The 13439-nt window shown below is 53.9% G+C and overlaps 5 protein-coding genes across 5 annotated transcripts; 1 reads left to right on the forward strand and 4 right to left on the reverse strand.

The window, feature by feature from the left end:
- Window positions 1-205: 205 nt before the first annotated feature.
- BDW74DRAFT_175596 (lytic polysaccharide monooxygenase auxiliary activity family 9 protein) lies at window positions 206-2980 on the forward strand (the record flags this gene model as incomplete). The annotated part of the gene is made up of 2 exons (XM_073728377.1): window positions 206-1108; window positions 1676-2980. 2 exons carry the CDS (start codon window positions 206-208, stop codon window positions 2978-2980), a joined length of 2208 nt encoding a protein of 735 aa, XP_073586539.1.
- Window positions 2981-5103: 2123 nt separating this feature from the next.
- Window positions 5104-5757, reverse strand: BDW74DRAFT_175597 (uncharacterized protein; the record flags this gene model as incomplete). The annotated part of the gene is made up of 2 exons (XM_073728378.1): window positions 5104-5322; window positions 5395-5757. The coding sequence occupies 2 exons, from the start codon at window positions 5755-5757 to the stop codon at window positions 5104-5106; spliced, it is 582 nt and encodes a 193-aa protein (XP_073586540.1).
- Window positions 5758-6523: 766 nt separating this feature from the next.
- Window positions 6524-7121, reverse strand: BDW74DRAFT_175598 (uncharacterized protein; the record flags this gene model as incomplete). Its single annotated transcript, XM_073728379.1, has 2 exons — window positions 6524-6691; window positions 6768-7121. 2 exons carry the CDS (start codon window positions 7119-7121, stop codon window positions 6524-6526), a joined length of 522 nt encoding a protein of 173 aa, XP_073586541.1.
- A 1812-nt stretch (window positions 7122-8933) lies between these two features.
- Window positions 8934-9683, reverse strand: BDW74DRAFT_175599 (methyltransferase family protein; the record flags this gene model as incomplete). Its single annotated transcript, XM_073728380.1, has 3 exons — window positions 8934-9332; window positions 9383-9481; window positions 9543-9683. The coding sequence occupies 3 exons, from the start codon at window positions 9681-9683 to the stop codon at window positions 8934-8936; spliced, it is 639 nt and encodes a 212-aa protein (XP_073586542.1).
- Window positions 9684-10559: 876 nt separating this feature from the next.
- BDW74DRAFT_175600 (uncharacterized protein) lies at window positions 10560-12083 on the reverse strand (the record flags this gene model as incomplete). Its single annotated transcript, XM_073728381.1, has 1 exon — window positions 10560-12083. One exon carries the CDS (start codon window positions 12081-12083, stop codon window positions 10560-10562), a length of 1524 nt encoding a protein of 507 aa, XP_073586543.1.
- Between the last annotated feature and the right edge of the window lie 1356 nt (window positions 12084-13439).

Here is a 13439-nt window from a genome sequence, read left to right on the forward strand (position 1 = left end):
CAAGCGTCCCAAGGCGAACCTATACAATTCGCTGTAGAACCCCGACGAGAAGAAGCTCTGGGCCATCCCCTGGCACTCCTGCCCCTCAACAAACTGCACCTGGCCGTCGGCAGCAACGCTCGCAGTTGAATCTTTGTGCACGGATGTGACTGACAAGCTGATCTACGAATGTCGCGAGGACTTGGCTGGTTAAGTGCCCGTGACAATGGGCACAGTCCGGCTCTCCCAATATTCAACATTTGGAAGCCAAGGATGGTTTGCTGCAGAAGATGATAAGTGGAGATATTGCAAGGAATTTGTCATCGGCGTTGCTGCGTCCGACGAGGCAGTTGTATACGGGGACCGCAGCGAAAGGGTGGTCCAGTATATTGCTCCGCGCCTCAGCAGAAAGGACTGGAACAATCAGAGCCGCACCATTCCCTCGAAAACAACTGCGTGGCAAGCAACCGAATGCATAGTTCAGCCATACGTGCACATCTTTATTGCGTCTGTGAACAACAGCGTCTATAGCGAGGTGAGGGTCCACAACTGGACAGACGTATTCATTGACACCGAGAGAGATTCGTATGCCTTGCGCCCCACTTCATATTATGAAGCAATAGGACAGTACAACCTACAGTTCGACTGGGGCCGACGATCGTACTACACCTTTTGGGAGTTCCTTGACGCCGTGTTTCATGGTCACTTTCTCCGCACCATGGACGGACAGCAGTATGTTACAACGTCCGACAAAGAGATTTACGCCAAGCTGGACATTCTCGAGGCCCTGTCAACAGGAGACATTGTTGGCTGTAAGCACGGGCTTGAAGCGAGAATGGAGTGTACCATGGGAAAATTTGCGGCGGCGATCAACAAGTCATTCCGGGATAGCATGACCACGGAAAAAGTGAAAATCACAAATCCCGCACCAAATATCGTTCGAGGAAAGGTTCGAAAGTCCGTCACGCACGTCGCCGTTCGCTGGCAGTGGCTGGCATTGCCGTGCCTTGCATGGGTTGGAGGCGCCGTCACGCTTGCTGGCACACTCTGGAAGACCTGGCGCAGAAGGATTTCGATGTGGCGAAACAACATCATGCCGCTAGTCGAAGTGATGCACAATGGAGTCTGGGTGGGAGACTACGAGATGGATCGTTCTCTGCCTCGGCGGTTGTTTGAGAGATTCAGCCGGATTGTGCTGCGCGACTCATTCTAACGCAGTACTCAGCACCAGATGGTCGCTCTTGCCATTGTTCGACCTCCTCATCAGATGGCTGCTTGCTTTACTTTCTCGAAGCGTTTTTAATGCGGATGTCAGGCGGCTACGACTATAAGCGCCGAGGTGGACTTCGACACAAACCCTTCCTTTGATTCTTTATTTCATCCTTCAGGACTCGTGCCCAATGAACCCTTTCACCCGACCACTTGGTAACTAACGACCGACGTTACGACCCTTGCCTACAAACTCATGTCCGTTTCAGCTGGTCCCGCGCGTCCACCTAGCTTTCTTTGTTTTCTTGCTTGCCCAATCTCATTGACTCGAACCCTCGACAGCCACAAAGAGCCCCTGTCGAGGAATAAATAGCCCTTCGACCCCCTGCAGCACAGGATCCCTGTTCTTCAGTGCAGACACCAGCCAGTGCCCTTTGAACTTTTCTATCCGTAGTCCCGACCGCGGCCTTTCACTCGTTGCTTCCAGATTCGCTACCGTCTCCTATTTGCAACGCACGCTGGCCGTGTTACATTTACACCCATCCGCTATGCTGCCGCCGTTATCTTTTCCCTCCTAGGTGTCGCAAGCCTTGCATCCCCCAACCCGTCCGTTGTCAAAATACAAGCGGGCGGCAAGGAATACCCTGGCTTCGACCTTGACAATGACGACAACAAGGACCACAAAGCTACAGTTGCGTGGAAGACCAAGTCCAGCTGGGTACAGGACGTCAGGAGTCCCGATATCATCTGCAACCAGGCCAGTGAGCCGGGTTCGCTCTCTGCCGAGGTTTCGGCTGGTTCGACAGTGAAAGTGACCTGGGGCGATCTGAAGAATGGAGATGGGGGTGCCATTGTCAGCTATATGGCCAACTGCAATGGTGACTGCAGTCAAGTCAAGCCGATATCCCTGCGGTTTTCCAAGATCGCCGAGGCGGGCGTGCTTGTTCACGCCGGGGTCAAGGTTGCCGACGATTACTGGGCGTCCGACAAACTCCAGGACCAGGGCAACAACTGGGATATTATCATTCCTTCTGACTTGAAAGCCGGCAACTACGTCCTGCGGCAGGAGATGATCTTCCCTCCTCAATGGTTGGGATCTTTCGACCCACGCTCGTACCCCCAGTGTTTCAACCTGAATGTCACGGGTTGTGGAAGCAAACAGCCGCGTGGCACGCCGGGAACGGAGCTCTACAAACCTGACGAGAAGAGCTTCCACTGGAATCTCTGGGATGTTATGAGCGGAGAGGAGTACCCCATCCCGGGTCCGAAGTTGTACAACGCACCCAAGCGCAGTGTTCGCAAAGCTGCGAGGGACAAGGATCCTACTGCCGATGTTGCAACTGGTACGTCTTATTCCTCTTTCCCTTCCTCTACTACTACTATTTTAACGGACACAACGTCTACTGCGTGCCCCAATACGTTCTCATCCTCTGCGTCCAGCTCCACCATCCCCTCTACCTCGGATTCCACTTTGACTTCCACAACGACCGCCACTGTGACTTCTACGTCGACCTCTACGTCGACCTCCACTCTGACCACCCCATCTTCACCCTTCACTGCCTGCTCCAATACCTACGCCGCTGCAAGCTCCAGCCCTACTCCATCCCCATCTCCCGCAAGCACACTAGCCACTAGCCCGGGGTCATCCTTCATTGCATGCCCCAACACCTACACCGGCTCTGCGTCCAGCGCCACGCCGTCCCCCACCAGCGCACAAACCACCACCCCCCCTACCGGTTTCCTCACTGCCGTATTCACCGAGACATTCACCCTCACTTTCACCAAGGACTGATTTCATCTCTTGCATTCTCCGCACTCTTTGCTTGAGCGAGCATTCATCATCATTTCCATCCACAGCTTTACCCCTGCCTAAGCGCTCACAACGACCCACCAGTCGCCGAACCACAGCCAACAGCCGTGAGCGACGAGTCCCGCCTCATCTCGCGCGCAGAGGAGGCCGCCCTGGACGAGTGGAAGCGCACCTGGATTGGCGGGCGCATCCAGTCGGTCTTTGGGGGTGCGCAGTGGAACTGTATGCGCGGTTGACTGCGGGTGCGGGTTGCTCTCCAGCTCTTTTGGTGCGGACTTGGGCATCTCTGAGAGTTCGGTTTCCAGTTAGACTGGTTCCAGTTGTTTTATTCTTGCTTCGTTGTTTTGTATCTTACTTTCTCCATTCGCTCTTCTTCTTCTTTCGATACTATAGTATAGAATTACTCGTTAGGGTCAAGGGCGTCCACAACTTTCACCCTTGTAATATAATATCCTAGATTGTGAGATTACGTTCTCAAAGACTTTATCATTGTTAGCTTGAAGAGGTACAGTAACTACCATAGTATTCTCTCTGCACCTCAAGTGAAGTCAATAGATGTTCAAGTTAGGTGCGTGCAAGGGTGATACACGCACCCTTTCTTAATAGAGCCCTCTAGAGCAGGACCCTTCCACCTCTCGGCATTGGGTATGGTACATTCCGGTCCACGAACAAAGAAGCTAAGCGCGCGACGGACCTGAAACGGACATGGGTTTGTGCCCAAGGGGCCGGGGGCTAGTCTGATGCTTGCCATTGGGTACCGACTAGGTGGTTGAAGTTGTTTATTGGGGTGCATCGCGCGCCAAAGGATCAAAGGATCAAAGGAAGGGTCTGGTCCACCCCGGCGCTTATCGATTGCCTTATGACACTGGCCAGAGTCTGGATGAACCTTTGAGCAGGATTTGATCCTCTGTGGAAAAGAGTCCTCGGGGTTATCACAGGACCATTTGGTCAAAGAGGGGTTGGATACAAGGTTGAGGTATTCAACGATGGTAGCAGTGATTTGAGGCTGCCGCCAGAGCACACGCGCCCGGGCTGGATCCTGTTGTTTTTTGCTGAGCTAACCAAAGCACTCTAGAATAAGGATTACCACTCCAAGAAAACTGGGAATGGAGTGCTGTGAGGCAAGTGCCTACCTCACGTCTACCCATCTACTACCGTCAGACTATCTTCATGCTCCACGGCTCAACTCCTGAACGGAGATTCCATGCTGAATATATGCAGCAAGAAGAACATGAATATGCCTGTGAGGTACTGAAATCCCCGGGCTCGGATGTAGGACCCCTTGCCGAACTGGCTAGAAGCATGCTCCCCCAGCTCGCTGTTTCTCGGTCGGGCTCCCTTGGGGTTTCGAACAGGCTTAATCGGGCTGGTCGTGATTGGGAATGTCGGACGCGGCTGCGGCCACACTTTCGCTCGCACTACGACTTCCTCTGCACCTGCAGGCGTCAGACTTGGACCACTACCATAGGATATGACCTTTTTCTTCATTTACCTTCCAGTACGTGCGTGGGGAGGAGTCGCCAAAGCCTCGCGGACTGGCGCAGGGAACGACATAAAATGCCCCAAGACCACGTCGTCGTCAACGCGCTGGCACCAACTGTCAATGCAATTGCCCTGAAGATTGGTTTCGAACGCAGTCTCAAAGTTTCTTATCGTTCGACGTCTCTTGAGCAGCTGTCATCAGGGCAAATGCCAAAATCATGCGTTAACTCGGAGCAGGTCTCGGGGCATTTCAGCGCATTGAATTGAGCAATCAATCCCCCATTGGACTGTGGTACGCAGAACCGCCGCAATCTGCTGATGATGAGGGACCTGACTACCTGCCCTGACGTTCGATGATGCGGACACCGATCATTGTTCTATCCAAGGCTTCGAGGGCGGAGGTGGACCTAGTAAGAACCAAGACGTTGTCGTATTATCCTAGGCATGACTGGAGAGCTACATCAGGCGTATACACCTTTCGAAAACCGTCGAAGAAGTAATGGATTTGGAACTATTCGTGGCAGTATGCCCACCCCTACCTTGGCTGTCATGGTACGCTCTGATTGGATTTCACAGAGTTCAAAAAGCACGCGTCAGATTAGGTACTCATCATTGTCTCCCTCTCAAGTCGCTCCGTTATCCGTCCGCATGAGAATGAGCCCAAACCCTTCGCCGTCATCCCCGTCACTATCTCCATCTCTCGGTCCCTGCCGCTCATCCTCATTACCTGAAACAGGCACAACAAGCCCCGTCCCAGACTGCTCATCCCACCCCGGCAGCCCAAACTCACATCCATCTTCCTCGCTACTTCCTAAACAAAGACCCTCAAAGTACGCCGGATCCTACACCACAGGCACCGCCGTCAGCTCATAAACACATCTTTTCAACACAGCAAATACAATGAATGAACATACCTCACTCCCCTCATCAAACATCCACAGCAACCCCGGCTGCTCCCCATCAACAAAGCGCAGCCGCGGCGTCTCCGCGTCCGTGTCCAGCGTCAGCCACTGGCCCCCATCGCCGCTGTAGATCCCGCCGAGCCCGTTGGAGACCAGGTCCACACAGTTTGCCTCGGCCTCCTCGGGGATTGAGAGGGTTGCTGTTGTGTCGAGGCAGTCGCCGCTCTGCACGATGAGGAAGGAGGCGTCGGTTTCCGGGACGAGGGAGTATGTTGATGTGTCCTGGTCCTGGTCTTGGCCCTTGAGCTGAGACGGGGATGGTGATGTGGTTGTTAGGGAAAGCGCGAGGGCGCGGTAGATGAGGGGCAGGTGCATCGTGATGTGATTTGGACTGGGATCTTGAGAGACGAGTGCGTATGTGTGGTAAGGTCTTTGCGATGTGGGGGATAGCGTTGGACCGGACGACGGGAATGACAGCGACGTTCTGACTCGATTGATCTCGCGGTGGATCCTGATAGATGGAATGCAGCCGGACTTTATGATCGAGCAGTTGCAATAGAAACACCGATGACACTTTAGAAACCCCATTTATAAGTCCCTGGAAATAAAGACCCCTACCGGCTTCCCCGGAACCAGGTGGCTGGGTGGGCCTGCGCGTCTTACATGCAGGGGCACGCTGGTTCTGCAGTCCTATAGGGCCGAAAGAGCCCCCGGTGCAATCCGGCGTGTAACCCGAACCCCAACCAGGAAGATCACCACAGGCGCTGCAACTGTCGATAGGTAGGTGGGGGCTCGCGTGTTCGAGTTCCCGGACTCCGGGCGCCAACAGTCTGTACGGATTTCAAGCCCTGGAGAGAAAAAAGCATACGCAGCACGGGATATCCTTATGGTAGGTAGGTACGTACCGCCGGTCCTGGGGAGCACAAACTACCGAGGGAATACATTGTGAAGTCACGAAGTTCTCACCAGAGTTAACACCAAGTGCATACCATACCTATCTACTTGCGTCTTAACACTAACAGCTGTAATTACCTAGCTGAGCAGCCCAAGCGTCCCCCCGCCATCCACTGCGCAGGCACAGACGGGCTCAAAACCCAGTTCCGCCGCAGGAGAACGTAGTATAAGGTGATGATCCATACTCCTACACCGTAACCAACACCAAACGAACCGGATCCTCAACTTCCTCACCCTCGTCAACAGGCGCGACGGCCGTCCCATCAGCCACAACCTCCCAATCGGGTCCGTAGGTCGCTTCAATGTCGCCACCGTTATCGGTGCCGAGGAAGAGACCAAGGTAATACCCCTCGCCCTGTCAGAGAGCACAGTCAGCAACCTTGAGAGCCAAACATGATGCAGAAGAGAAGGACAGCAGCAGCCAAACATACAGAAGACTGTTCATCGTAGTACAATGTCAGACCTGGCGGGATGGCGCTGAAGGAGACAGTGCTGGGATCGGTGCCTTCGTCGACGACCAGATACTGCTCTGTGCCCTTGTCGACGTCGCCGGTGCCGATGTTGCCGTCGGCCAAGGTACTGACGGTAACGCAGTTAGAGCGGTCGTCGGTGGGGGTCACGAGGGAGGCGTTTGCGGCTAGACACTCGCCCGATGAGATGCCGACGTAGGCGTCGCCGATAGATGGGAGGGGGGTGCCGGTGGTTTGGGCTAGGGTTGAGGTGAGGAGGCTGAGGCCGAGCCCGAGGCCTAGGGTGAGGGCTGGACAGGTAGGTGGGAGAAGCATCGTGATAGGTATCGTAGTAGTGAGGTTGAGGTAGGTATCTGTCTTGTGAGGTATTGGGTTCGTTTGCAGGAGGAATTCTAAGTTGAGAGAGCGCCGGGAAAGTGTGAGAAAAACTGTTCTTGCGCAATTCAGTTGAGCTCAGCCAGTCTTTCCACTCTTTATAGTCTTTTAAGGGCCTGATGTCTGGATGAAGTGGCTGGAAATTCGAAGCTCCGCGGCTCTCTATGGTAGCACGCCTTCTTACATGCAAATCGCATAAACTACTGGTGCTGGGGTACCACTTGGTACCTCCGTGTGAGACCCGGAACCTGCTTATGGCTCCGACTGTTACCGCAGTGCAAGGTTCCGGACATTCCGAATGAAGTTTGGCCAAGTCTGCAACAACTACAACATCCAGTGCAGATCCGGTCCCGAGGCATTGCCCCCAACTACCGTCATCTTACATGTGTACATGAGGTGAAAGACATGCGATGAGCAATTGAGGAAACACCATGTAATCCTCATAAACCTCCAGCTCCATTCAGCAAGCGTGTCATGATTCGTCATTGCCATATCCTCCCCCCACCCCTTCCCCAAGACTGTTACCTATCCCGAGGTGTCCGAGGAATCCCGGGCCTCCTGGACTATCTAGGTGCACCCCTGCACCATAAACACTCGCCCCAGCAGAGGCCCGAAACCCGTCTCGCCGACCCCCCTCCACACTATGGTACCTAATACTTAGGAAGTTCCCCAGCCCCTCCCATCAGGCAACGCGTAGAATGCAGCTATCATTGCCAAGACCAAAATAATCGGTAAATGAATTGGTTCCGAGTGACTCGTCAGCCGCAAGGATGACACGGCCAATAACACTAAGACAACCGTAGGCTTTCCAAAGCAAAACATAACCCGCCGAAGCGGACCCCTATTGCCTCACGCAACACCCCGGCACGGGGCTGATCGGTCCTTATCCTAGCTGACAGGGCATAGGCTGGTTCCCTGTGTCCACCACACTCCACGCCGTGATCGACTTCTTCGTGTGTGCGTTCTCAATGTACGCATCCAGAAAAGCTTTGGAATGAGCGTTGCTGACCCGACGACCTAAAGTTGGGAGAACAAAGTAGATACTGCGATCACGGTATTTGTTTTCATTTGAAAGTAGCGTATATTCTCGTCCATCGCGGGAGTTTTTCAATGGGTCCGTCGTAGAGCAGGACTCAACTAAACCAGGATACAATAGTATTCAAGTACGCACCGCTCAAGCGTTCTGCAGAACGGACGCGTGATAGAAATGAACCTGAGCAAGAACTAAACTGCATATTCATTGGACGGTACCACAGTGATCTCGCGGGAACAACGAGTCCGTTCGTCAAATCAACTTGGAATCTCCCTCTTTGTCCACCATATATCAGCAATAAATGCCCACTCAGGCCACTCCAAAAAGGAAGTAACCTCGCGTTAACATACTATTCCACATTTCTATTAATGATGCCGGCTGGCCGGCGCCTGTATCGGGAGACTGTCGCGTAAGTGGGGGAGATGCGTCTAGCGCTTTGCCTAGCATACCTACCCTGGCATTATGGTACTATGATGGCCATGGCGCTTCATCCTAGTCTGTCCTGTTGATGGTAACGCGGTTCGTCGATTCACTGCGGGACAATGACCATGAGATTTCACGCGACTTTGAACGTTCCAGGCTCAAAAAGGTTTATGGTTGCGCTGGACCACAGATCTGCAATTGGTGTCTGCAGCGGTGGCTGTACCAATCTCTGTTATTTAAATGCCTTGAAACTGTGTGGAACATTGGCCTTTAGCCCTAGGTAAAATCCCCATCACCTAGAGCAACCATGGGATAAACCTCGCTGTCCTGGCATGGTAGACCTCCCACTCTTTGCCAAAGGCACCCTTTAACATGTCCTCCTCATGCGGCACACGCACAGTCACAACCCAAAGCACAAAGCCCGCAACGAAGATGTAATTCGCATACACGAACGCCGAAGCCCACAGACCTGGCCAGCAGGCGAACACACCACCCGTCCGCAAGACCAGCCCTGAGAATCCGACCAGCGCGCAAACTCCACCGGTGTATCCAGGGTGCTGGATGTACGCGTATACACCGGACGTGATCAAGCTGGAGGGGCGGGCGACGGCGAAAGTGAAATTCTTGGCGAGCTGAGCGAACGAGAGCAGTCGCAGTGTTGCGCCGCCAATGGTGAGCATCGGGAGGAGAGTTGACTCCGTGGACCAAGTGAAGAGAGATGTGTTGAGATTTTGCGTTGCGGGACACATGGATGCTTGGGCTTTCGGAGGGAGGAGCGGAGAAGGGCATGGATGGCGCCGAGGAGGAGGAATAGGTGACCATGGTAGGCGATTAGGAGGGTGAACTTTTCGATCCCTACAGTTAGCATCGTCTCTTCCAACTTGGACTATGCAGCGGAGACGTACCTTGCTACGGGTGAAGGGATCGGCGTTCGTCTGTTTAACGGCGGTGGGATTCTTGTTGGGCGGTTGCTGGCAGCGGTAGGTGAGATATGAGGCGTAGAGAACAGCAGCGGAGAAGAGGTTCTTGGGGATGCTTGGGGACATAATGGCCATGTTCGAAGAGTAGATCGGCAGGTCGTCCAAACCCACCCTGGGCCTTGCCGGCTACTTATACCGTCGTTCTCGCCGGTGGCTGCATGTGTACTCGGGGTCCATCGTGATTGCCAAGTGTCGTCATTGATTCCTGTTCACGAACCAATGGAGAGTACTAAGCTCAGCGTTCGACCGAACCAGATTATCACGATTGCAGATCCAGATCGGCATGATCGCAGAAATGGGGTGCTGAATGACTCGGTATGCGATACAAGTTTTAAGTAAGGAGCCAGAGACTGCCACGCCACTCGCGGTGCATCTTATGCATCACCGGAAGAATGAATAGCTTGCTGTGCTAGTACCTTGCGTCTTTCTTGCAGTGGGCCGATTGATGGATCTTCGTTCGCCCACACCAACAATTCGGTAGATCTCCGCTCCCCGGGACTCTTTATACGTACAACACGCCAATACCCAACTCCAAATGATTGATGAATACTCGTCCGGTCTGCAATTTTCAAGTTCCGGCCGGTCATGTCAATTACTGTCCAGCTTGAATTGAAATGGAGTGCGTATAAGGGTCGTTGGCTGGGCCATGTCCCTAAAGATTATCTGTTCGGGGCCAACTACAGCTGCCCGACGTCTCCAGCTCACATACAATAATTGGAACGGATTAAGCTGACTATGTCTATACCTGCTTCTCATGGTGGGCAATGATTCATCTACCTTCGCTCGTGCCCTGGTAACATCTGTGGAAAATATATATTCAGGAAAATGGATCTATAACGATTTTGAAGAGAATAAACAAGGAAGTAAGAATGTCCTTGGACTATGGTATTCATCAAATAACCATCACGACGGCCCTTGTACCAAGGCAACAGTGCAGAACATCTAGAAGCTCGCCCCAGTAATGGTAACTGAGTAATCCAACCCAACCTGCACCTCACTGCTCAGCTCAAAGGGATTATACTGGATGAGCTCCTCAGGCGTGTTGACAACGACAAGGCTCGCCTCCTCGCTCTCCCCAACCGTAGTCTCACCCTTGCCATTCTCCAGATCGACGTAACGCACATCGCCCGAGTTTGTACTGCGGATCGCCATGGTTGCCATAAACGCCGCATCAGACGAAACCTCGACGCTGACGCTTCCAGCCCCATCAACGGTAAGCGGGTTAATGTTGGCGCCAAAATACTGCGGCTGACGGGCAGTCTTCACCTTATAGGAACCAGAGCCAGAAGACTCCAGATTCCCGTACGTCAGCGTCTCCCGCTGCGCAAGGAAAACCTCATTCGCCGCATCGCTGATATCCACATACGCCATATGCGCCCAGTAGCGGCCAATCACACTGGCAATGGGCGTATCCCCAATCAACCGCTGCAGCGTATGCAGGGGCGTCTCATTGCTGCCGACCTCATACTGCTTGTTTAGCTGGAGGACCGAGTCCGTGCCGAGCCCGGTGAAGTTGTCAGGGTTGTTGGTCATGTACGTCAGCAGCGGCCAGGACTGGTAGTAGTTTCCGGAGTCCGTGGACCCATCGACAATAACCTGGTAGCTGTCGCCAATGACTTTCGCGAGCTCGATGACACTGGTCCCCTTGCTCTGTCCGTACTTCTCGCGTGCACTCGCGCAGAGGTCGCTCGTCATGAACGTATCTGCGAACCAGTTCGCCAGCGGCTCCCACCATGCGCCGGTGTAGGTTTGGTCCACCCAGTTGCGGACGTGGTAGGTGAGCGCGTGTCCGTATTCGTGGACGGTTACGGAGGGGTCGGTCAGGAATGTATCGACGACATTGACGTAGCTGTAGCCGACGGTCATGTCGGAGCCCATGACGCCCGCGGCGTTGCCGTCGAGCGAGGAAACGCTGTACACGTTCTCCTTGTACCAGGTGTCCGCGGTGTCGGAGTCGGAGTTGTAGGAGAGACCGGACGAGCGCCAGCCCAGGTCTGTCACGAAGCAGGTGTATGCGGACTCGAGCATCTGCAGGGCTGTGTCTGCATCCGTGCCGGTCGCGCCGTAGATGCGGAAGCGCGCAGAGTCCGTGTAGGTGGTGCCGCCGCCGCCGACGGAGGGGTTTGCGGTGAATTCGCTGGGCTCATTTGAGTTAGAGGAGCCGGTGCTAAGGACGGCGCTGGAGCTTGCGCTGGCGATGGGAGTCGTGGTTGAGGCGGCGAAGATAGCAGTAGAGACGCTGCTCGTGGTGGCAACTGTAGTTGGGGCCTGGGTTGGAGCTTGGGTAGCGACTTGGGTCGGGGCGTGGGTCGAGACTTCAGGCTGGGTCTGGACCTGGCCCTGCTCGAAATCCGCAGGCTGGCCGCCTGACCACTGGGGAGGCCAGAACAGGGGCGCGGGAGCGGCCAGCGCTCCGGTGGTGAAGAGGGCCGCAAGGGCGTAGCGGTACTTAGTGGAAGGAGACATTTAGGAAGAAAACGAAAGAATGACTGTGCCTGCACTGATGGTTTCTCAGCCCGGGGAGTCTTCCCTCATCTATATAAATCTGCTGGAATGGGCCAAGCCGGACATGCTGCCGTGTTAGGGCTGTTTCAGGGGTCGAGGCCCCGCCCTGCCCTGCCAAGCCGTGTCATGTTGATGCCAAACAGGGGAGAGGGTGCACCCTGAAACATTTGGTTATTTAGGCTGTGCAGAGACCTCGCGCATTGACAGATACTCGGACAATTCTCGATGTTCAGGAGAAGAAATTAACCTGTCATATCCGTAGCGGCTAGGCACAGCTCACTCGACATGGGCCGATAATGGGTTCCTAGTGCAGCCCTGGTAAAGGGGGTGGAAGCATCCATGGTAAAATTCGCATATCCGCGGACTTCAAGGGTCCATGAAAAAGGGTGGAAGACCAAGAGCCACGGTTCGCCTGAGCGCGTGTATCAGATTGCTTGAGACCGAACTACACACTGTCGCAACAGAGCGACGGCTCCACGTCCGGGGAAAACCACGGTGGACAAGTCAGATCATGACATACGTGCTGCATACTCTGTGCGAGCTCCTCTACCACATGGTTGTCTGGCAAAACTAGTCTAGCTATCCATCGTTCGTGTTTGAGGTCGATCCAATTGCCGGTTTCATTCCGAATGCGAACGATGCCCACGATGCAGATCCCTTGTTTTAGGTGCCTCAACACCACAGCTAGAGCCATAAAGACCAGTGTTCCTCACAGGGTATTTATTTGAGCCTCTAAGCTCATGTACAGGCGTTCCAGAACATTGCAATTGCCCAAGAAACGCCCGCCAGAGCTCAGTGTGTGGGGGACGGACCGGCCCATGGTGCCCAGTGCCAGTGCGAAATCCCAGTCTCCTGGCTGAATGTTACATGTATTCCTTTATCATTCTCGCAACTTGTTCGGGTACATCGCCTTCTACGATAAGATCTAGCACTGATCTCGTACTCGCTGCATGACCATTGTTAGTACAAGAAATAATGATATATACTTAAAGTTGCACCCTTTAGACTACAGCGTCCGCGATCGTACCGCAAAGCGACTATTTGTACCTAGGTATTGAAGGGTTCCTAACACAACATAGAGCAAGGGGAAGAGATTACCGAAAAGCCTACTTGACAGCGGTCAAAGCTAGAGACCATGTGCAGTGGCTGCTTGCTGCACAGTGCGGCTATCGAATGCTACCCAGCTTGAATCCGAAAAGTCTCCATTCAATATGGACTGTTCAACCCTGCCAAACCAAAAAAAAAATACCTCGCAGTCCTGGAATACATGTCAACTAGGTACTGCTAGGATGACTCCCCCAACGTCTCCCGCACCTG

Source organism: Aspergillus multicolor, assembly GCF_047715735.1.
Source record: "Aspergillus multicolor strain CBS 133.54 unplaced genomic scaffold BDW74scaffold_5, whole genome shotgun sequence".
NCBI classification, from domain to species: domain Eukaryota; kingdom Fungi; phylum Ascomycota; class Eurotiomycetes; order Eurotiales; family Aspergillaceae; genus Aspergillus; species Aspergillus multicolor.